The 23,272-nt window shown below is 49.2% G+C and overlaps 1 protein-coding gene across 4 annotated transcripts in view; it reads left to right on the forward strand.

Annotated features, from left to right (window-relative positions):
* The first annotated feature begins 1,429 nt into the window (after window positions 1-1,429).
* CYFIP2 (cytoplasmic FMR1 interacting protein 2) overlaps window positions 1,430-23,272 on the forward strand; it is a 45,926-nt gene continuing 24,083 nt past the window's right edge. The window contains exons 1-18 of one of the 4 annotated variants that reach the window (XM_086621731.1): window positions 1,430-1,562; window positions 3,583-3,672; window positions 3,753-3,830; window positions 6,401-6,502; window positions 7,515-7,696; window positions 8,015-8,111; window positions 8,811-8,939; window positions 10,215-10,319; window positions 13,281-13,372; window positions 16,094-16,211; window positions 17,042-17,161; window positions 17,777-17,902; window positions 19,817-19,983; window positions 20,267-20,414; window positions 20,762-20,915; window positions 21,474-21,630; window positions 22,373-22,469; window positions 23,039-23,115. In XM_086621731.1, the coding sequence (XP_086477857.1) occupies window positions 1,446-1,562; window positions 3,583-3,672; window positions 3,753-3,830; window positions 6,401-6,502; window positions 7,515-7,696; window positions 8,015-8,111; window positions 8,811-8,939; window positions 10,215-10,319; window positions 13,281-13,372; window positions 16,094-16,211; window positions 17,042-17,161; window positions 17,777-17,902; window positions 19,817-19,983; window positions 20,267-20,414; window positions 20,762-20,915; window positions 21,474-21,630; window positions 22,373-22,469; window positions 23,039-23,115 (2,156 nt within the window). In that variant the 5' untranslated portion in view covers window positions 1,430-1,445. The remainder of the gene's footprint in view (window positions 1,563-3,582; window positions 3,673-3,752; window positions 3,831-6,400; window positions 6,503-7,514; window positions 7,697-8,014; window positions 8,112-8,810; window positions 8,940-10,214; window positions 10,320-13,280; window positions 13,373-16,093; window positions 16,212-17,041; window positions 17,162-17,776; window positions 17,903-19,816; window positions 19,984-20,266; window positions 20,415-20,761; window positions 20,916-21,473; window positions 21,631-22,372; window positions 22,470-23,038; window positions 23,116-23,272) is intronic. The other 3 variants (XM_086621734.1, XM_086621732.1, XM_086621733.1) reach the window with 3 other exon arrangements.

Below are 23,272 nucleotides of genomic sequence, written 5' to 3' on the forward strand. Positions count from 1 at the left end.
GGGATTTGTAGCAGATAATCGGCTGAATATGAGTGCCTGTGGAGCTGCTGTTGCAACCAAAGGAGCTGCTGTGATTGTATGCAAGGAGGGAGCCTATGTTGCTGTTGTATCTGGTGCTCGTGCAGAGGCTGCTGGAGCCCCGTTTCCTGCTACGGTGTCCGTGCTTGAGCAAAAAAGTTGCAAAATTGGATGAAGCTTAGAGAAAAGCCAAAGAGATGATTGAAGGATTGGAAAATACGCTCTGTAACAAGGCAGGCAAAGAGCTCAGTCCGCTTGCCTGAGCCAAAGCGAAGGTTGCAGGGTGTTTTATTGAAATGTGTGAGTATCTTGATGGGAACTTTGATAATAGAGCTCTACTGTCTTGCAGATTAGAGCAATAAAACTTGATGGCTCGTGTTTGAAACTAGACAGGCTCTGAGTGGGGAAAAAAGCACTGGGGTGGGCGATTTGCTAATCGAACGACATATCAATATTTACAGCGAGTTCTCTCTCTGCAAATGTTTAAATGCAGCGGGGTGTTTTGCTAGGAGACACAAGCTCTAGGTCGGCCGCAACTATTTCACATGGATTAGGTATTAACTGGGGAAGCCCTGTGGCTGTGATTATGCAAGCACTCAGCCTGGGTGACAGCAGCCATCACTCGTGCTCTTACAGCGAAGGTGAATGGCAAAGGAGATAAGGGACATAGAGGTTTGTCCTGAGGTTCCCGTTAGGGTAAGTTCCAGTGAGCTTCCAGAAACGTTTCCCGTTGCTTGTTATTTCGTGTGCGTGCAGCTGGCACCGCTGGCAGCTCCACAGCAGGCTGGGACTTGGGCAGGGGACAATGCGTGTGTGGTAAAAATGGGGGAAAAAAAATTTTAACAGCAGCTTTTTTTTTCTTTTTGGTGCTTGCAGTGCCCCAGCCTGCCTGCACAGCACTCCGTCCTTTCCGGTTCACCGTGGAGAACACAATTTGTTGTTTATGGTTTCCAGTGCTGTTCACATGTGTGAGAAGAACAGCATGCGAGTGTCAGCATCGGTCATACTTTTCTAACCGTGCTGTTTCGAGAGAGGTTTCTGATGGTGCTGCTTTGCATTTCGGAGCACGTGCTTTCACTCGGGGCGGCTAAAGCTGCGCGGCAGCACCCAGCTGTGCTCTGTCTTCAGTGGTTTTGCATAGAGTTAAGCAGAGAAGGGCATGGGTGGGTAGTTGTGTTCCTCTTATTCTGCATTCCTACTCTGCTGTTGAATCATGGGAGGAGAGATGACACAGAGATGTAGGTTAAATACACAGGAAAAGGAAAACGAGATAAACCAGGATCATGTCTCCTGCAGTGCCAGGCAGTTGTGGTTCCGGTTTTGTTCTTTGGCGCTTTCCCACTCCGTCGTCTGGCTGCTGTCTGTCTGTCTTTCTATCACCTTCTCTTTTCCTTTGGATTTAGTGCGGAAACTGAACATTCGGAACCATGACCACCCACGTCACGCTAGAGGATGCCTTGTCCAACGTGGACTTGCTGGAGGAGCTGCCTCTGCCAGACCAGCAGCCATGCATCGAACCGCCTCCGTCCTCCATCATGTACCAGGTACCTTCAGCTCCCGGAGGTGGTAGGGGCAGGGAGGGTTTTTCCAGTAGCTCATGCAAAGCACAGGGGCACATGGTGCTGTGAGAACTAGCCTAAAATGTCCTGGGTTCACCATGTTTAAGGACATGTTCAGAACAGATCTAGGCACAAATCTGTTCCTAAAAGCTTTAGAAGGAAAGTGCTAGAGATTGGTGAAAGGGATCTGTAAGGCTGAGCAAGACAGAGGGAAGCTGAAAACAAGGACCAGAGTGCATGAAAGGGTGAGAGGCAGGAGATAAGATTTGTGATAACAGCAGAAAGTTCTCAGCGATGTTTTATTATGCGCATACTTCTGTGCTTCCTTTTTATGGTAGTGTGTCTAAGTAGGTCAAAATCAAAACTTCTGCCTGACTTTGGCCGGCCTGTGCCGCTAGCACAGCTGGAGCTGCCGGTCTGGGGAGCCCATGGCATGCAAGGAAGGGCAGGTGCTGGAATCACTTCTCTGCCTTGGAGAACCTGACCAAGCAGAGGTTGGCATGAGCCCAGGGGGAGGCTCAACCTCCTGCTTTTGGATCCACAGCAGGATGCCGCGGCTGCTTGGCCACCACACCCGCCCTATAGCACACGCCCAGGGTTAAATATAATGTGGGGTTAGTTTCTCCATCCTGCCACTCCTGAATTCATGGCTTACCCGTGGCAGTGTATAAATATACCCGCACAGTGATTGCTGTGCTCTGTACGCAGGGGTCTGGAATGACAGTATCTCTTTCAGCAGGTCAGGCTGCGGGCTCGCTCAGTAGTATTAGTATCTCCACGGGTTATCAGACCCAGAGGCAGTTCTGGGCTGCTCAAATATCAGCTCTCCCCAGAAAACCTTCATATCGTTTTGGCTTATCTCCTCTTTAAATACGTTTTTACTCTTTGCTGGCTCGTGTCCTGCAAGGGGCTCAGTGTCCAGCCATATGGCACAGTCTCCTTTTGGAGCCGCAAGCGTGCACACAGCTGGGCCTAAAAACCTTCTCTAAACCAGACCTGGAGATATTGGCCAAGCCTGTTTCCTCATCGTGCTTGATTTGTATGGAGCCCTTTCCCCCTGCTAGCCAGAAACGCATGTGCAGCCTCAGCCATTCTTGTCACATGCGGTGTCCTGGAGGCACTGAGAGCAGTAGCTCCCGGCCCTCCTACTCAGGAAATCAGTTATTGAGGTGAACGCAGTCACTGCAGCGCTAATGGCCTTGCAAGGAGCAGCTTCAGGCGCCTGGGACTTCTGTGCACTCTTGTCTCTAGCAGATACCATCAGCCAGCCTTCGCGGAGGAAATTACCCGAGCGCAGAGCGTGTGAACGGGCACTCAGCACAGAGGGGCCGAGGAGCTGCTTTTTCATCCCCAGCCTTGCTCTGCACTTTCTGGTTCCCATCCTGACCCAAAGCAGTAGCTCGGCTTCCAAAACAACCATTCCTCCCAAAGCAGCTGCTTGTAAAAGCAACACTAGCACTGATAATGGGGTCTGGATGAGTGCTGACTTTCCTATTTATGTCTTTCAGGCATCTTGCTCCCTGGCCTTTCTGTGTGTTTATTCTTTGCAATTCCTGCTGACAGGATGTGGTCTTCCCCTCGCAGCCAGGGTGCAAACAGAAATTAATGAGGCTGCATCTGTCTTTGAGTTACCAAGCCAAAAGCCTTAGAATAATTGCTGTAGGTTTGCTCTCTGGCGTGGCTGCAGTTCCCTGTAACTGATCCCCACCTTGTTTGGCTTGATTTCACGAGGGTTTATCCATCTTGATTGCCGTGTTTTCACACATATAATCTGCAGGATTTCCTCTAATGAACACATGTGATTCAGAAGCATCACAGGCTGCATGTATGAATCTGCTTCCTAGAGGTGCAGTGATTTCCAGCACCTCAAATCCTATATAGGCTGCTCCCATGCCCCAGGAGCCCTCCTGATTCTGCCTTTTGCCAACATATCCCATGCTGGACTGTTTCAGGTGAGCAAACAACTAGCTATGTTTTAATCCCTCTCTCTCCGTTTCACCCATAGGCTAACTTTGACACAAACTTTGAAGACAGAAATGCCTTTGTGACTGGCATTGCCAGGTACATCGAGCAGGCAACAGTGCACTCCAGCATGGTGAGTCCCCCAGGCGCTGCCCCAGGGATGCTGAGCCTTTGGCACGTACCCTGCCCCAGCAACACCTCTCTGTCTTTCAGAATGAAATGCTGGAAGAAGGCCACGAGTACGCTGTGATGCTTTACACGTGGAGGAGCTGCTCACGAGCCATCCCCCAGGTACTCAAGCCCTTCCCAGAGAACCTAGTTGGTTTCGTCTTCAGTGTGGGTTAGTTTGGACTGGAGACAGAAGAACAAAAACAGCAGAGAAAACTGAAGCAGACAGGTTGAAAAGAGAGACCACTGAGTCTTCAAGTTGTTCTCTCCTCAACAAAGTCTCAACCACTGTTCTCAGCAGCTGGTAACCATTTCAGAAGCAGCTCTATACTGCTGCCCTAGCAGAGAGCATCTGCTCTGTACCCTCATCCATGTGCCAGTCCCATCCTTGACAGTACTTCTCAACTCAACCATACTCACCACAAGCCAACTGCCTTATATACATTTGCTGATTTCACGAGCCCCTCCCTTGCTCCCCAAAGCAGTCACACCTGAAGTTTATTCATTGCCGCAGGATCAGCCTGTTTGTCCTACAGCTGCCACAGGACTCAGCTTAGCACAGCTCTGCTCCAGCATAGTCCTTGGGATAGTGCTGGGTTTTATCGCTTGGGTCTTTATCCACTTCTCTGTCTGGAAAAAAGGTAGCCTTTGCTTTAATGAAAACAGTGTGATTATTTCCTTCCTGGTACACTGCTTGAATATTTTTCTCTCTTGTGTTGTGGGGAGATGGAGTTTGCTTCAGGCAAAGGCAGTTAGGTTTTGGAAGTTGAGAGTAAAATCATAAAATCTGGTTTATGTCACATTTTCCTGATACCATAGTATTGTATCAGGAACTTCAACTCCAGTTAAATATTGCTCCAGTGCCTAGTGGGACTTTTGCACGCTGTGAAGAAGGGATTCCAGGCAGCCCGGGGTGAGAACAGCGGGCTCATTCTCTTCTCTAATCATTCTCTTCCTCTACTGGTAGTTCTGCTGCAACCATTTTCTAGTCTGTTTCTCTCCAACCTGAATTTTAGTGGCTTCATCTCTGCGAACACCTACAGAAATGAGTAAGGTTGCCCACGTGGCCCGCTGATCGTGATTCAGGCTCCAGCTCAGAGCTTGTCCTCAGCAACGTGAACACGTGCTGGATCACTGCGAAAGCACCGACTGACAACGTGGCGGGCGGGTGCAGTGTGCTGCCATTAAGCCCCCTGATAAAAGGGTTTGCAGCACTCCCGTGGAGCCAGGAAAAAATATTTCCACATGGCTGGCAATGCCTGTGTTTGTGGTTCCACATGAAAGGTCAAACCTCAGTTCCCCTCGGGTTATACTCTGCTGATGGTCTCGTGAGACGTGGCTACGGGGAGACTTCTGCGGCTGATTGGATATTTGCTTATCTCCCCTTTGTATTTGATGCTGTGCTGCGATTGCCTCTCGCGGCTACACTAACAGAGAGCAGACCATGGCTGGGCTGATGGTGAGACAGTGCTGCACATCAGCTGCTTTGGCGTTTTAGTCTCCTCCCATCCTGGTTGCCCCCATGACATTTGTGCCTCTCTGAGCACAGGTTGTGGGGTCCCTGCTCTCTGCCCCATCCTCCCCCAGGGCTGCAGGCAGAGCCACATGTGATGGAGGAGCAGGTGACACCACAGCAGAGGGTTTGTTTTCAGATGCAGCAGATTTGATCTTGCAGTGGCCCTTGTGCTTTGCCACGGGGCAAATGGCTGCTGCCGGTGGGGTCCTATTCCCAGCCCCCTAGTCTGGCTGCGCAGTCATGTACTACATGTGCTACATCAGGGACGGTGGTTTTACAGGTGAAGAACAGAGCTTACATCTAAATGTGCACCACTCCTCCCTGCCACGAGCTCTATCCTCAGGACCATCGATATTGCCTGGCTGCGGTATGAAACACCAGGGAATTAGATTCCCCACTACAGAGAGGGCAAAGCTACTTTTGCATCTTCCCATGTGTAAAGCCACCGGCCAGTTTGTCCCCTCGCACCCTGTGCATCAGCTGCTGGTCTACTAAATTTGCACAAGAGCTGTCATCCCTCTCGCAGCCTTGTGTCAGCAACAACTGGAAACAAAACCAGAGGCAGGCAGCAGGATGCATTGCCTTGGGCCATTAGGGTTTTCCCTAAAATTTTGGTAATGACTCCAAGTAGCTGTTTGGAAATGAGATGGGTGACAACTGAATAAGTCTCCTTAAATTTAGTTTCCTAGGATTCCAATGAAGGTGACTCACTTCATTGCTGCCAGCCACATCCAAGCCCAGGGATTATTAATAAGTCAGCAACAGAACCAAAATTATCTCAGCAAGGCTATAGCAGAGCCATGGTATGGTGCTGTGTGTCTGTGGCACTTTGCAACACAAAGCCTCAGATAACTTTATGATACGACGTTCCCACATTGTGCAGCCAGTCCAGACTTTGTTTTATGAATTCTGCCCCAGACAAATGCATTAGAAGACTTTTATTTCTCAGTCAGGATTGTGCCTTTTCATAAAGCATGGAGAGAATTTCACATCCGAGAAGTAGCCCCTTCTGCTGTTACCTATTGCCTTGAAAGCAAGCTGCCTCTTGGGTCCCTCCATTGTCCTCAAACAGGGACAGGATTCACTGTGAAACAAGCAGAAGGTGGTGGCTGCTGCAGGTCCACAGCTGTGTTAGAAACTGATGCTGACAAGGATGATTTTTGTCTTTGCGACACAGGTGAAATGTAACGAACAGCCAAACCGAGTGGAGATTTATGAGAAGACGGTGGAAGTCCTGGAGCCAGAAGTCACCAAGCTTATGAAGTTCATGTATTTTCAGGTAAGCAGTCGAGGGAGGCAAAAATAAATTGTAACTTTGGTGTTAACTTATCCTAAGCAGGGCTGTGCTGTCCTTGCCTGCCTGGCGAGCCTGGAGAGCCCCTGAGCCCCCTAGTAGGTCTCTTCCTTGCAGGCACCAGCAGATACTTGAGACTTGTCCAAAGCAAAATCTGTGCTGTGTGTCCTTTGCTCAGCCCTGAAATCTTGTATACGAGTTGGGAATGAGCACACCTCAGCCCTGAAGTTCATGGAGGACCAGAGCCCTCGTTACATGGAGCAAATGGTGCCACAGGCTCCTGTTTTTTTGGGTTGTTGGCTGGTGAATGTGAAGAGGAGTTCTTCCACCACTCACTCTTCTGCTCTTCCCTCTGAAGCAAAGCCAGGAAGAGCTGACGGCTGGTGGTGCAGCTGGTGCCTGCAGTGGGATGCAGCGATGCAGCTGGACACTCTCTTGCTGGGCCAGGGGATGTACTTACAGACCCCTAAACTCAGGGCTCACCTGGCAAAGAGCACCAAAGATTAAATTCAGCAGTTGCTACACTTGAGGCACTTCACAAAATAATGTGCTTAGATCGCGACAGAGCAATGACTGTGTGGCAAACACAGAGATGTTGTAGGCTCCGGGGACCTCTCCCCATCACTGACTGTGTTTATAACTGGCTGCAGCTGGGTTTCACTGGCGTGTTCGGGTTTTATGTCCTATGAGGTCCTTATGCCCCACTTTAAAAACTAGAGCCTGATTTTGGAGAACACGTCGCTCTCAGGGCAGGCACAAATTGAGGCTTTGAGACCCCATCCTCCCCTCCAGCACTGAGGACGTTTGTCAGCAGTGGTTTCTAACACTGCTTCGTCTCATGGCAACAGCGGAGGGGGATCCTGGAGCCTCCATCCCCAGCAGAAAAATGCTTTTGTTAAAGGAAGGAGGTGGCGGGTGCGTGGAGGGGGGTCCCATCGGTGCTGCGGTGATCATGTGTGAGCCACTGCTGGGGTGACCCTGTCCCACTGCCCTCCAGCGCAAGGCTATCGAGCGGTTCTGCAGCGAGGTGAAGCGCCTGTGCCATGCTGAGCGGAGGAAGGACTTCGTCTCCGAGGCCTATCTCCTCACGCTGGGCAAGTTCATTAACATGTTCGCCGTCCTGGATGAGCTGAAGAACATGAAGTGCAGTGTCAAAAATGACCACTCCGCCTACAAAAGGTGAGGAGGGGCAAAGCGGCGGGAGGAGGGACAGGACTGGACCTGGTCTTCAAGGGAGCACCGGGTCTGCCCAGCAGTGAGGTCAGGTGGACGTCAGGAGGCTGGAGGTCGGGTTTCTGCGCTTTCTTAGGCTCTCTTTGTGAGTTTAGGCATATCTCTGAGCCCTGTGGTGTTTCAGTTCCCTCTTGGTAAAGCAAGGAGAGAGCAGAGCTGCACTGCAGGGGGGTCCAAGGGTGCTGCAGGTGAAATGGAAGATGGGTGGTGAGAGTCTCACATTGGGTGACTGATCTTTGGTGACATTGGATTTCTCCCTTCCAGAGCTGCCCAGTTTCTGCGGAAGATGGCAGACCCCCAGTCCATCCAGGAGTCCCAGAACCTCTCCATGTTCCTGGCAAACCACAACCGCATCACACAGGCAGGTCTCTTTGTTCTGAAGCAGTTAACCTTTCCATAGGTGGGTAGAGGCAATGATCTCACCAAGGCTGACAGCACTTCAGACCAGACTGTGGCAATAACTGTTGGGTCATTGCCACGGATGGGTGGTCTTGAGTCAGGCTGTTTAACACCAGCAATGTATCCTTCTCATGGGTCATCCTGGTGGCTTTGAAGGTCTCTATGTCAAGACAAAGACGAAAGTCTAAAAGATGCAAGAAGAGTTCTTGGAGAGGGGGTGGATTCTGCCAGAAACTCTTCCCCTGTTTTTTCCAGGAAATCCACCCATTCTGTCTCTGCCACTGCGTGTGGACTGCAGATCAGACTCTGTGGCTCTCCACACTCCACAGGCTCTGTAGCTTCTGCTAATTAGGTGAAATATTGCACAGAGACAGGAGAGAGTCAGAAACTCTGCTTCTGAGACATCTTTCTTTACATCTCACTGTCTGATGTTTGGCTGTTGAGATCGGTCTGATGGGGAAAGCTGTCCTGCAGAAGGAAGGTTGTTCTTTACAGGTGGCACCGTGAGGTCAATCTTCTGTCTGTAACTAGAGAAAAGCGCACAGACGAGGCTTTAAGAAACCTTGTATGATTCTGCTCTTAATCCTTCAAATATGTTTCTCCCCTGGTTCCTGCTGTTCCTCTGTCCATGTGGATAATGTGGCCCCTGTTGATGTTTCAGTGTCTGCACCAACAACTAGAGGTTATCCCTGGCTATGAGGAATTGCTGGCTGATATTGTCAACATCTGCGTGGATTACTATGAAAACAAGATGTATCTCACTCCCAGTGAGAAACATATGCTCTTAAAGGTGAGATTGGGCCATGCTTGTGGGGCTGGGTGCTTGCGTAGCTTCACTTGTGTTTCAGTAAAATGAAATTCCATCCCGGGACAATGTTTCTCTTAATTTTCTCTATTTCTTCCTCCTTTGGGTTTACGTGCATCCCTTCTCTGCAGAGCCAGTGTCCTCTGGACACACGGGGGGCTATGAGATGGGAAGGCTCTCTGCATGCAGCAGCAAAGCTGCCTTCCTCCTCTTCCTCTTTCCCTTCTGATCTCTGTTACTTTGTGTCTTCTTCTGTGACACCTCAGTCCTCCCATTTTCTCCTTTTTCACCTCTTCTTTGTAGCTGAATAGACTGGACGTGGTCAGAGATGTCCCACCCTGGTGCTCTGAAGTGTCACCTCTGTCAGGCAGTGCCATGAGCTGCGGCAGTTCCCACTGTAACTTGGGCCTTTTCGCATCATTTCTCTACTGTCCTTTCTGACCTTCTCCCATATTCCCATATGAAAATCTTCCTTCCTCCCTCCCTTGCCTCTGCTCTTCTCCATCTCCATCTCTGTCTTTTCCCCCAATCCTTCCCACGGTTACCAGTAGCTCTGTCTGCCTGGGACTAAGCACGTGCATGGCAGTGGTCCACAGCTGGTGGACAAGAGCACCAGTGGGTGCCTTGTGCTTTCCAGAGCTAGAAGGGTTTTTTTTTTTTTGTGCATGGATGTGCGATATCATGGGCTTGAGCTGGGTAACTGCATAGGACATGCCAAAATCAAGATGAACATGCCAAAGTATCTGCTTGTTTTGTATATTTGTCCTTACTGTAAGTCAGTTATTACAGTGATTGCAGTCACTATTACCATCAGAGCTTCATTACCACAGTATGAGTCAACTACAGTTCTTTGAAGAATAATGTGGGTAGTTTGAATATCTGTAATGACTTGTACTGAATTAGAGGCGAAAAATCAATCCAAGAGAATATTTTTAATGTTTTTAATTCTTCTCTGGGATGAAATGTTTGCCTTTGGGTGGAGAAAACTTTTGGGTTGTTGTTATGTGGGAGAGAGGAGGAACAAATTACCAGAGTGATCGTCATGTGCTTTTGCACAGAAAACAGAGCAATCAATTACGTGTCCTCTGCCTACCATGTACCTCCTTGCAGATGTGTGCACGTTGTATACAGTCCTCTCATGAGTGTCAGGTGGTACAGGAACCTGAAATGGCCTTTCCTCTTGCTAAGTGACGGAGAACTGCTTTTGACTTGTGCTGCTGACTTCACACTAATGAAACTGAGCTTTTCTGTCTTCTGCAGGTGATGGGGTTTGGCCTGTATCTCATGGATGGGAATGTCAGCAACATTTACAAGTTGGACGCCAAGAAGAGAATCAACCTTAGCAAAATAGACAAATTCTTCAAGGTCAGTGACCTGTCTGGGTGAGGCTGGAGTTTATTGCAGACCAATGACCCGTACCATTGCCCATGCTGCCAGCAAAAAACAAACCGCAGGAAACATTTACAGCTCCAAAGGGCCAAGAAATTATCTAGGCTGAAGGATGAGGAATGGGATTGCTGTGAACATGTATAGGCACAGAGCTGCAGTATGGGTGAGATGAGTGATGCCAACCCTGGGTACCAACAAGGCTGTGGATCTGTGAGCGGTGCCCAAGGCTGGCTCTGCTCCCGTGCTGCTCGTGCTGGAGCCAGGGAGCTGGTGGGAGCCGAGGCCGGCTTGCCAGGCGGCCGGCTGCCACTGCGGCTCTGCCAGCTTCTGCTGAGGGGTGAAGGATGGGGACGACACGTCTGTTTTGTGGACAAGAGAAGGGTGTGTCAGATTGACATCGCTTCTATCTCTTTGCATGTTTCTGAAGCAGGTTTGCAGTCTCCTGAGGAGCACTGTCATTTCAGGCCGGTGAGGAGGTCTGTGCGAGTGATGGTTGCGCTTCCCTTTCCCTCAGCAAGCCGCTGAGCTGAGGGACAGGGGATGCAGCTGCAGCTGGCCAGCCAACCTGTGATCTGGCAGTCTTATTTCATGTATGAACTGTGCTCCCTGTAGGTCAGAAAAAGCTTCTTGGGGAGTTTGTGTCAGCTGGGACTTAATGGTGCTTAACAAGTTCCTCAAAGAGCTCACCTGGTGGTTTGATGAACCATTTTTGTGTTCTCTGAGATCCGGGTTTTGGGGAAAGGCGCATGAGAACTGGATGCTCCCAGTCATTGTGTGGGAAGCAGCTGTGCAGCCTCCCTTTGCCCGTGCACATGTGCAGCTTTGTATAGCCATGGGCTGGTCCACAGCCGGAGGCCAAGCTGCATTGCCCTGGGGCCACTCAGGGAAAGGAAGGTTTGGGATAACCCTGTTACTTCCCCCCAAAATCTGGTGCTCTAGGAAGCATGGTGAGATCTGGCAAGGGAGAAATGTACTGGCAGCAAAGAATAACAGTATAGCCGGAGGATAGCAGAATAACTTCCCAAATGGAGCAGTTAGTTTTCTTTTAGACCTACTGAGCTCGAGCAGTCCTTCCAGAGTCCTCCACATATGGTTCTTTCTCCTGAGATGGAAAGATTAGTTTCTCTTACCAACATTTGCTCCACATCAGTGAAATGAGAAAATGATTTCTGGGGGTCCCCAGAGTGCTTCTTCTCCATCTTTCTTTCAGCAGAGTGGCTTCCCTCTGCCACTTCACCCAGAGAGCTGCTGAGGACCCTGGAAGATGAGGCTGTTGGTGGTGACAGGGCACAGGATGCCTTCCTGCTTATTGCCCTGATTTGCAGTTTATAGGCGATGCGCTGGGTGTGCGCAAGGGGAGGGGACGGACAAGCCCAGGTAGCTGGTTTCATGAAAGGTTGGTGTTGCAGCTGCTATATCCTCACCCTGAGTGAGTGGGGACCTATGTACCCAAATTTGCCTGATCTCCTGGAGACAGCTGTGAGAGCACAGCTCAAACTCCCATGAAGGGAACTACAGACAGACTCTGTAACCTCGTGGACGGGGTGATAATGAGGTGGTTGAATACCCTCCAGTCACTGGGGAGACTGCTGAGGACTGCAGCTCTGCAAAGGTGATTTATCATGCCATGCCTCAGAGTCTTCTGAGTTTTCCTGGGTTCAGCTTTGCTCGTTCAACTGAATCTCAGTTTAAATCAAGTCCTCAGTGTTATCTGTAGAGTTTGGTCATCTGGGTGCATTCAAACAGATTTGCTGTTCATTGCAAAGTGCTGTGGGCCATCAGAGAAGCAGGTAAAATACTTTCCGTTGCATGGAATAACTTTCTCCTTTCCATTTTTTTTTCTGTTTGCACTTCTCCAACATCTGCTGTGGTCTCACCTAATCAGTTAAGTACCACTCCAGACTATCAGATCTCAATAAGAAAAGGCCAACTACTCCTCTTACTACATCTGCTTATTGCCTTCTGATTGAATTTCTAGTGGATTGACCAGGAATTTGAGTAGTGAAAATGAACTACCCCTTCATTTAAACCTTTTATGAAAGTGCCGCTGGGAATCCCTGACGACAGCGTTGCACATCCTTGGCACAAGTCAGCCTGAGAAGAGAAGCATGTGATACTGGGACAGGGGATTTGCCACCATCTTCCCTGAATTTTGGGGCAAGGCTTTTGTAGCTGGGTGAAGTCAAAGCCTTGTATTTTATTGAAGAGCTGTTGGTAGCTCCTGGTTGAATTTTGTTTGCAGCTGAAAGCTTAGTGAAGCAGGGACCCGGCTGAGCTTGAGGTACATTCAGTGCACTTTGAATTTATTTCCCATCCAAATCCTCCTGAGACGTAAAGGGCGAGCAAAGCCACGATATCTTCCAGGCAGCCGTTGCCTGTGTCTTTCCCTTCATGGAGAAGTTTTAAGACACATCACTAGCAGCCGCAGTGCCAGGGTGCAGTCTGAGTCTCTGGGGAAAGATGCCGCATCCCTGGCAGTCCTGGCAGCAAAGCAGCTGCAGCTCCCCCCCGAAGGCAGCCGCAGCAACATGCTGCCAAAGTACCAACGTGCTGGCTTTTGGTTCCTCCGTTCTCTTGGAGGATTGTATGGGAGGCAATAAGCCCTGCTCAGGAGTGCACTTCTCTCTTTCTGCTGTAAAAAGAGCCTTTCCTCTGGCCGGTTACAGCACTGAACCGTTCTGGCAATAACCAGCCGGTGCGGGCGAATCCAGGGCTCCAGAGCACTCGCAGAGGGTGATTTTCCTCACACAAAGATCTTTTTCCATCACTTCCTCAGTGTGAAATGACTGTGTGTCCAGCTTTAAACCTTGCTTTAAACAGCCTGACACTTTCTGTAGCTTCAGAGACGCCGGTTGCTGTTCCATAGTCCCCGTGTTGTGCTGGGGCCGCGGGCTCCCTCTCTGCCGTGTTTCAACCATCTTTTGTTTTCTTTTCCAGCAGCTGCAGGTGGTTCCTTTATTCGGCGATATGCAGATAGAACTGGCCAGATACATTAAGACCAGTGCTCACTATGAGGAGAACAAATCCAAGTGAGTGCCTGCCGTAATGTCTCTTGGCTTCTGTGTGTGTCCCGAAAGCCGTGGGAGCCGCGACTCTGCGGTATCCGTGCGTGTCCCTGTGCGGTGTGAGTCCCGGCGTGCCCTCTCCATGTGCACCTCCCTGTTCCCGCGTGGGAAGATGTCCTCGCCAGCCCCCGAGCAGCCGTGTCGCCGAACCCCTGCGCGGGCAGGGCAGCGGGGATGCCCGTGTGTCGTGGCCGGGGCTGGGAGGGTGCTTGGCGGCCGGCGGCGAGGCAGGAGGAGGGAAAGGCATCCGAGTGCTTGCGAGGTGTGTGAGTGCGAGCAGCGTGTCCCTGCTCTGGAGGGATTTTATTCCACATTTTTCACCTCGGGGACAAAATCCTCCAGAGCGTGAACACAGCAGTGGATCCCTTTGCAGTAGCCAGGGTGTCTCCTCTAGCTCAGGCGGGTTTTGTGGGGAAGGGCAGCAGGAACGAGGGTTGAACCGGGGGCTCGTGCGCTGGAAATGAGTGAATATTGTGGGAGAAGGGCAGAAGCAGAGTCTTTATGGGAGAGCTCAGGAGCGGCGTGGCGGCATTAAGCCCTGCTCCCCAGCCTGGGCTCGCAGGCAGTTCGCTGCTCCCGTCAGATGAACGTGCAGACGTTGTTTTGGATCACACTGGGTGCGCATGAGGCCCCGCTTGTCTTTGGAGCTTTGCGATTGCGTTCAAGCATCGCTAGAAGAATCAGTGTTGGGTTTGGATATCCTTGGAATGGCGTTTGCAACCACACCTAAGCAAAGCCCATCTGAGCTGGGTCTGGCTGTCCTGGCCGATGGCAGCCCCGCTCCCGGCAGCAAGCGGCTGTTCACCCGTGGGATCAGATCGTGGGGAAGTCAGGTTTCTCCAGCGTCTGTGAGGAGCAGCCCGGCCGGGCTGTCTCTTCAGCAGGACAGGAACTAACCTGCAGTCTCATCTCTCCGCTTCTGTTTGCTCGTCCCCTTCCACCCTGGAGGGTCTGGCTTTTCCGCCCACCGCGTGGCTCACCCCGGAACGGCCCTCCCAAAGGCTGGTTGAAAAGTGCCGATTAATTGTTCATGAGAAATTGGAAAACAACGTGGCAAAACTTCCTGAGCACAAGGTTTTCAATTAAAATTGAACAAAAAAGGGAAGAAAAATTAAAATTCTACAAAACGTAAATTTAAAGAATATTTTGGAAAGCTGGATTTAAAAGGGAAAAATTGTCTAAAAGTTTGCACCTTTTTATCCCAAATCATTTAGAACGCACATTTCAACGAAACATGTGTCAGCTGCATTCGTTTTCTCATCTCAAAACCAAGGTAGCTCGCCGGCTGTTCACCTGTGCACAGTTTTAATGTCTGTCTTGAAATCTGTCTTACCAGGTCTGTGTGCCGTACCTCACTAACCAATGTTTCTTCCTCACTCACTTGCTTTCCCAGCAAATTGCATGGGCCTCCCAACGCTAACTCTGCCAAGGTGGTTCCATATAATCTCCATTTCTTACTAATATGGCTTTTGTCACTTTCTTTCCCTCCGTCTCTATGAAAGTGGAATTAATTGTTGTTTTTCCTGCATGGCGCTTTGTTTCTGCACTGTGGACTAGGTTGTGTGTGGCAGGGAGGGCTGGTGCAGCCCTGGCCGTTCCTGCTAACCTGCCGATTGTCCGGTGGGGAGCACAGGACATTGGAACGGGTAAGAGTCGAGTGATGGGACTGTGGGAGGATGGATTTCACAAGGGATGACATGGTCCAGCACTTCCAGGACCTTCCACCACCACAAATACTGGCAACAGGTGCCTCACAGTTAACTGTAGGAATATGTCTTCATGTCTAGGTCCACATCAGAGGCAGGTTTCTCACCTTCCTTTTGTATGGCCAATCTAGATTGGACAAGATGACTATTTGTCTTAAGATGGACAATTATTTAGGGGGGAAAAAACCCCAAGATCTGAACATTTACATTGTGATGACAGAGTAAGACATGAGGGTCTCACTGACAGACATTTGCTTGCACGAAGCATTTTGGTGGAGCTGTTCTGGTTCTACATCTGTAGCTGATATAGAATGGGGAAAAAGAAAATGTTAAATTAAATAGACTTGATTTGCACCATTTCTTCATGTGATTGTGCCTTTGGAAGGGGAGTGCTGCCTTCTTTTAGGACTCCATTACACTGTTACATGGTACATGTGGCTAAATGCAAATGAATATCTAGTTCATTTAATGATATTCTGTTCGTCATTTATGTAGAGTTAGCCAGAACCAAAAACAGTGGGAGAGAGATTTCCTGGCTGGCCCCTTGCAGGAGGTGGCAGCATGACCCAGCACTTTTAGACCTGGCTGGATGACCTCTAAGGGAATGATTATGCTTAAGTTTAGCAGAAAGGATGCAAACGAAGGCTCTGCAGTTCATCCTTCCCTGAAAGCTTGCCCAACAGTGGCCTGGGGCATAGCCACCTCTGACCATGAGGGTAAGTGAGCCCAAAATGGAGAGCAGCCTTCAGGGTAGATTGAGCAGAGATGTTCAGGCTGAAAGGTGAGGCAACCAACCCCATCACTTTTTGTGAGATCACCTTTGGAAGACCTCACACACCCCAGGCACATGAGGGGACATGCCCTGAAGGTGGCATGTCTTGAGCATGTTGAAGAGAGCATTTGAGTGCGAGGCTTTGTCCCTGGGGGTGTCTGAGTGGAGCTTCATGTCCTGTCCTTGAAACGTTGCTTTTTTGCCCAGGTGGACGTGCACTCAGAGCAGCATAAGTCCCCAGTACAACATCTGTGAACAGATGGTCCAGATCCGAGATGACCACATCCGCTTCATCTCAGAGCTTGCTCGCTACAGCAACAGCGAGGTAAGCTCAGCGGGTAGCCACCATAATCAGGCTCGATAGACGGACGAGGCTGGGAGAGGACAGGTGTGGCAGGAGTATGGTCTGTGAGGAGGGAAGGAGGGCAGAAGTGGAACAAACCACTTCTCAATCCAGCAATGAAAAAGCAAGTTATGAAACCTGCAGGTGCAAAATCATATGCACCAAAAGATCTACTGCAACAGCTTCTGCTCTTTGGCCACAGTTTTGTTAAAATAAGAAGCAGAAAAAATTTTGCAACTAAATGCGGCAGAACAGCCACGTCTTGCAAATGGGTCTTTTCTGTTACACAGAGCTATTGGTCAGGGCTTCGAGGAAAGTTCACGAGGGCATCTCTGTTCTTTTCATCACTCTGATGCCATTGTGATTGTTTTTTGCAAACGTGTGATTCTCATTCAGCACCGTTAGTTTAATGAATTGTTAGCGTTCTCAGCCCTTCTTGGCATTTGTAAGTGCTTATTTGAACTTTAAATCCGTAAAGGACTCTCAAGGATTTCAGTAGTGTTAGACCGTCACAAAGCAATGGGAAAGTGGTGTGAAAACAGTCAGTTGTTTGCTCTGAGGTGACAGGTCTGACTCATTTTTCTGTAGGAAATAAATGAACTGCCTGGGTAAAAAGAGCCTTGCCAAGTTACACCCCTTTTCCTGAGGGACAGTACATGCACTGCGTGATTTTAGCGTGATCATAAGGTCACAGGGAATTCATTTCAGCTGGGATTTCAGAGAGAGCTCTGTGGCTGCTGTTTGGCTTAGAGAAGCCTCTGCAGCAAGATGCCGAGTCTAGCCTTGACGTGATGTGATGTGGTGTTCTCCAGGTGGTCACTGGCTCAGGACTGGACAGCCAGAAATCAGATGAAGAGTACAGGGAGCTCTTTGATCTGGCTTTACGGGGACTGCAGCTGCTGTCCAAGTGGAGTGCCCATGTCATGGAGGTGGTGAGTGTGTAATGTCCTCCTCTTCCCAAGTGAAGGTGAATGTTTTAACATGGCATGTAACAAGGGCTGTGGAAAGGTGGGTTTGCTTTCATGCCACTTAACTTTAAGTCATTAACAAACGCGCTAAGATCAGGCAGCTAATGACCTTGAACAACCTCTGTACCAAATGGAGAAAGAGAGCTTGATCATCTCACCCTGGACCTGAACTGCTCTTTGCAGGTGCTGGAGGGTCCTCACCAATGTTAGAGGGGGACTGGGTGACTGTTCTAACCTGAACACCTCGGTTAAATACTGAAAGCTGTTTGGGATGAGTCTGGATCTTGAGCAACTAAAACCGTAGTTCAAATGATGGAAATTCTTAATTTGGAAAATTTTGACCATGTCTCAACACAAGTCCATGAATGTCAAAGCCAAATATGACTGGCAACCTCCCAAATAAACAAAAACAGTATTTAGTACAGTGATAGCAAAGCCAGGAAGAAGCACAAATTCTGCTCCATCAGACAACTGTAGTAATGTCCAGGGAGCATCTTCCTGGCATAGGGCCCTCTTCAGTCTCTCTAGCCCTGCTTGTTACTCATTGCAATGTTGATGGTGTCTCTTTCCATCTTCCAGTACTCTTGGAAGCTGGTTCATCCCACAGATAAGTTCTGTAACAAGGATTGCCCAGGAACAGCAGAAGAGTATGAGAGGGCCACCCGGTACAACTACACCAGTGAAGAGAAGTTTGCTTTTGTGGAGGTAGGTGCCAACTGCGCAAAGGTAAGAACCAGCCAGGGCTGGTTTCCTGTCCATGTTCCTCAGGCCAGGGGAAGAGGAGAGAAGAGTGTCTCACCATACTCGGCAAGTTCCTCATCCCTGTGATCCACTTTAAGTGATTAAGGGAATCGAGCACACCCTCATTAAGTTTGTAGATGACACCAAGTTGGACGGGAGTGTTGATCTGCTTGAGGGTAGGAAGGCTCTATAGAGGGACCTGGACAAGCTGGATTGATGGGCTAAGGCCAGCTGTATGAGATTCAACAAAGCTGAGTGCCAGGTCCTGCACTTGGGTCACAACAACCCCACGCAACACTACAGGCTTGGGGAAGAGTGGCTGGAAAGCTGCCTGGCAGAAAGGACCTGGGGGTGGTGGTTGATAGCTGGCTGAACATGAGCCAGCAGTGTGCCCAGGTGGCCAAGAAGGCCAATAGCACCCTGGCTTGTATCAGAAATAGCGTGGCCAGCAGGACTAGGGAGTGATTGTCCCTTGTACCCAGCACTAGTGAGGCCGCACCTCGAATACTGTGTTCAGTTGTGGGTTCCTCACTATGAGACAGACATTGAGGTGCTGGAGTGTGTCCAGAGAAGGGCAACGAAGCTGGTGAAGGGTCTGGAGCACAAGTCTTATGAGGAGCGGCTCAGGGAACTGGGGTTGTTGAGCCTGGAGAAAAGGCAGCTGAAGGGAGACTTTATCGCTCTCTACAACTACCTGAAAGGAGCCTGTAGCGAGGTGGGGATCGGTCTCTTCTCCCAAGCAACAAGCAATAGGGCAAGAGAAAATAGCCTCAGCTTGCACCAGAGGAGGTTTAGATTGGATATTAGGAAAACTTTCTTCACCAAAAGGGTTGTCAAGCACTGGGACAGGCTGCCCAGGGAAGTGGCGGAGTCACCATCCCTGGAGATATTTAAAAGATGTGTAGGTGTGGTGCTTTGGGACATGGTTCAGTGGCGGACTCAGCAATGCCAGGTTAATGGTTGGATTCAATGATCTTAAAGGTCCTTTCCAACCTAGATGATTCTCTGATTCTATAAGGGTTCCCACATCCCTGTTTCCCTTAATTTGCCCAGAACTAAGGGGCAAATTAGGTTCTTAGGAGCTCCTGCTGCAGTAGGAGCACCGTACCGTGCGTGATCTTTTCCCGATCCTGCTCTTATATTGTGTTTGTGTGCTGGAGAAAGACAGAGGTGAATCCGTATGTTTTCTTAATATTGGTGTATTAAGCCTCTCTTGACCTGAAAAGGGGGTTCAGGGCTCCTGGAAAAAAAAAAAAGGTGTGGGCTTGCAGAGCAGCGTGATTTGCAGCAAGACCAGGAGCTACATTTAGGTGCTGTGCAAGCACAAGAGATCCTCAGCCAGTCCCCAGGACCCATCAACTCTCGGTCCAACTGTTTGTGGACAGTGGGAACAGTCCGCTGCGCCTGACTGTGGGAGGCCCTCACACCTTCATCTTGCCTCACACAATCCAAGGTGGTTTGAACATTGCCTTAATTTTGTGGCTCACTCCCTCCTGGGAATTGTCATTGTGCTCTTGTGCAGGGAAGGTTGTGCCCTGGTGCGGATGCAGGTCTGTGCAAGCCACGGCTGCACCCACGGGTGGAGCATGTGCAGTTTCCTGGGATTGTGTGTTATTAAAGATATCAAGAGATCAAGAGTGGAAGCAGAGCCTGCCAAGGGACGGGGGCTGTTTGCGAGAAACTGGTGGCATAAATGCTCTCCTCAGCTTGTTGTGATCTGTAAAGCAGCTAACGTCAAAAAAATTAGCCACCTAATTAGTGGACCCAAGTTACTTGAGTAGAATTAATTTAGTCCCAAATTCTCTTAACATTGGGCTTATGGACCTGTTCGTACAATGGAAAAATAGCAAATACATCTGGTTTTAATTTTCGTTTCAGGTAATTGCCATGATCAAAGGTCTGCAAGTGCTGATGGGCCGGATGGAGAGTGTCTTTAACCAAGCCATCCGCAACACTATCTATGCAGCCCTGCAGGACTTTGCCCAGGTGACCCTGCGAGAGCCACTCAGGCAGGCAGTCAGGAAGAAGAAGAACGTTCTGATCAGGTCAGTCTGTCCTTGAATGTGGTGCAAAGCCCACGTGTTTATTTGTGTAACACATTTGTACTACGTAACACATTTGGCCCTGCACAAACCTCATTGTATACAACCAGCCAACATAGCTTGGCCAGCAGCTCTTTTCAAGGTAACTTTTGGACATGACTCCCCGAAAAACGACAGTTTTGTGTCCGCACTTCAGATACTTTTCCTCCCATATGTGCACAGCAGTGAATATTTTAATCTTGAAGTAAAATCAAGCTTAAGCAATACTTTCTCCCCCCAACTCCAGTGTCCTTCAGGCAATTCGGAAGACAATCTGTGACTGGGAGGGAGGTCGAGAGCCTCCAAATGATCCTTGTCTGAGAGGTGAGAAGGATCCTAAAGGTGGATTTGATATTAAAGTCCCACGACGAGCAGTAGGACCATCAAGTACGCAGGTATGTAAGCCTCAAGTCTCCTGTGTAGGGAGTTAATGGCCTTACAGCCATGTAGGAGTCTCCCATCCAGTGGATTAGGAGCTATTTCCATGGTCTCTTCCACAAAGTCTTCCCACTGTTGTGTGTTAAATGTTGCTTTGGTGCCTAGTTTATTGTATAGTTCCCAAAGCCTCCATTTTTAAGGGTGTAATTATTTCTAGCTCAGAATGATGGTGGCTTATGGGTGCAGAGAGTAGTAGCCATCCGGGAGAAGTGTTATTTTTTGTTGCAGAGCACCATGGCTATGTGTGGTGGTGTCTCACTGAAGAGTGGTAACTGTAAAGTTAACACCTAATTTTCTTCCAAAGCTTTACATGGTGCGGACCATGCTGGAGTCCCTCATAGCAGACAAGAGTGGCTCAAAGAAGACTCTGAGGAGCAGCTTGGATGGGCCGATAGTCTTGGCCATTGAGGAGTTCCACAAGCAGTCCTTCTTCTTCACCCACCTTCTCAACATCAGTGGTGAGGTTATGGCGGGGGGAGGCTTGTTTCCAACTTTTGCATGCTCAGACAGGCAAAGGTAGATCAGATCATCTTTGCTTCTCATTGACAGATGGAGAAGATTTTCTTTGTTTTTTCCCAAATGTTCTGCTTCTGCCTGGTACAGGCGTGTTTCTGGGTAGTAATCGTTATGTGAAGAGGAATGAGTCAGCAATGACAAATAGCTACAGGTTGTAGTTTAGTTTCTAGGACTAGAGTTTTCTTTCTGTCCTAGACAAACTTCTGAGCCACTAAGCACAGAAGAAATCTTCCAGGATAACTCTGAGCCATTGAAATGTTCTCCCTGCAGCTCTAGAGCAAAAAGAGTGATCCCTTCTTTCTTCTTCCAATACAAAGTGCTCAGACAGCATGGACATGGTCTGGGTTTAAAAACAGAGACACCCCAGGAAAATATTCCACACTTAAAACCAGTCCAATATGAGGCCGCAGCAGCTGCCTCTTGTGTACTTCCCTCGCTGCCATCCGTGTGGAGGTAACATGAGTGCCCTCCCTCTGGGGGGGATCTCCTCTGTGTTTCAGAAGCGCTGCAGCAGTGCTGTGACCTGTCCCAGCTCTGGTTTCGGGAGTTCTTCCTGGAGCTGACCATGGGCCGCCGCATCCAGTTCCCCATTGAAATGTCCATGCCCTGGATCCTCACGGACCATATTCTGGAAACCAAAGAACCCTCCATGATGGAGTAAGAGTCGATGGGCTGTGTTGGGACCGTGCGTGCGCTGGGGCTTGGGATTTTGTTGTGGAGTAGGGTAGGCTGGTGATGAACAGTCTTTTTGATGTGGGAGGGAAAACATGTTTCTGGCCTTGCTGTCACATGGATGTGTACTGTATGAATACCTCGTTAGCAGACACGCACGGGCTGTTTCCTGGCACTGGCACTTACGTGTCATAAACCAGCAGTTGGCAACTGCTCTGTTCAGATGTGGGCAGAACTTGGTGGTACCATCATCCGCATGCAGCAGTCAGACAGCACGTACAACCAAAGGAACGTGGGCCCTGGCTAAAGCACCTGAGCACTTTTTTTTTAATATACGTGATAAACGATGAGACGAATTGCTGCTATGCAAGTATAATTGTGTTCGTAGTATCTTCCTCATTAGCAAAACTTTGTTTTCCGTTTTATGGCCCTTGTCCGAGCACTCTGTGGAGAGGGGGCAGGATGAAGGCTTTTTTTAAGGGCAGAGAAGGAGCAAATGTTGATTGAACAAGTCACAGCTAGCTCAAATCCACATCTGTTCTAGCTGCTTCCAGCAGTACACAAAGAGTGAGAGGGAGTATTTGAGGGGCTGGAGTGAGCAGAGGTGATAGGAGTGAAGTCAGAGAAAAGCCATTTTTTGCACCGAGCAGGGCACGTGCACTGGCTGCGATTTATGCTGATATGCTCCAAAGTTATTTTAAGACATGATCTGTCTTCTTGCCCTCAGGTATGTACTGTACCCCTTGGACCTCTATAATGACAGCGCATACTATGCCTTGACCAAGTTCAAAAAGCAGTTCCTATACGATGAAATTGAAGCTGAAGTAAGTTCTCCTCATCTTTATTGTATGGAAAGAGCTCACTGGGGTCACATTGCCCTGTTTGACAGCCCCGCGCAGCAGTTCACTGAATTCATTATAAGCATCTCCTGAAAAAAATGCTCTGTCAGACTGAGCAGTTTTAAAAAGATGAGAATTGCCAGAGAGCTTACAGGCTCTGCTGATTATGGGCTTCAGCTCAACTGTACCCATGGGGAACAGTGGAAGCCAAAGGCTATCAAACACTGGAGGCATGGAAGAGGCTGTCTGATGGGCAGAGGGTTGTGAGACATCAGTAGAAAATGAGAAACCAGAGATCCCTGAGAAGGAAGGATGATTGAGGGTAGGGGACCAGGACTTGTTAGAACATGTGGAAACTATAAGAGAGAAATGTAACTGCAATTTTCTGCTTACCTTTAGCATCTGAGAACTGCAGTGCGGTTTTTAGATAGCGTGACATATATGTACATATTAAATTAGAGCTCTGTGTTGAGTTGTATTGATCTTGCGTGCGTAGGAAGGAGCTGCTGTGTGCTGATGACACCCTCACATTGTCTTGTTTTTTTCTCCCTCAGGTGAATTTGTGCTTTGATCAATTTGTGTACAAGCTGGCAGATCAGATCTTTGCCTATTATAAAGCCATGGCTGGCAGGTAGGAGAACCGGACTGCTGATGATGAGTGATGATATCGCTGCATCCAAATTGCTGTTAACTAAAAGGTTCCCCTCAGGGAGTAGCTGCACGTAGACACAACAAAATAGATCATCCCTGTCCCACAGAGCTGGCTGTCCATGTCAGGCCATTGTAGA

The sequence above is a fragment of the Tauraco erythrolophus genome, chromosome 16, assembly GCF_009769465.1.
Source record: "Tauraco erythrolophus isolate bTauEry1 chromosome 16, bTauEry1.pri, whole genome shotgun sequence".
Classification (NCBI taxonomy): Eukaryota; Metazoa; Chordata; class Aves; order Musophagiformes; family Musophagidae; genus Tauraco; species Tauraco erythrolophus.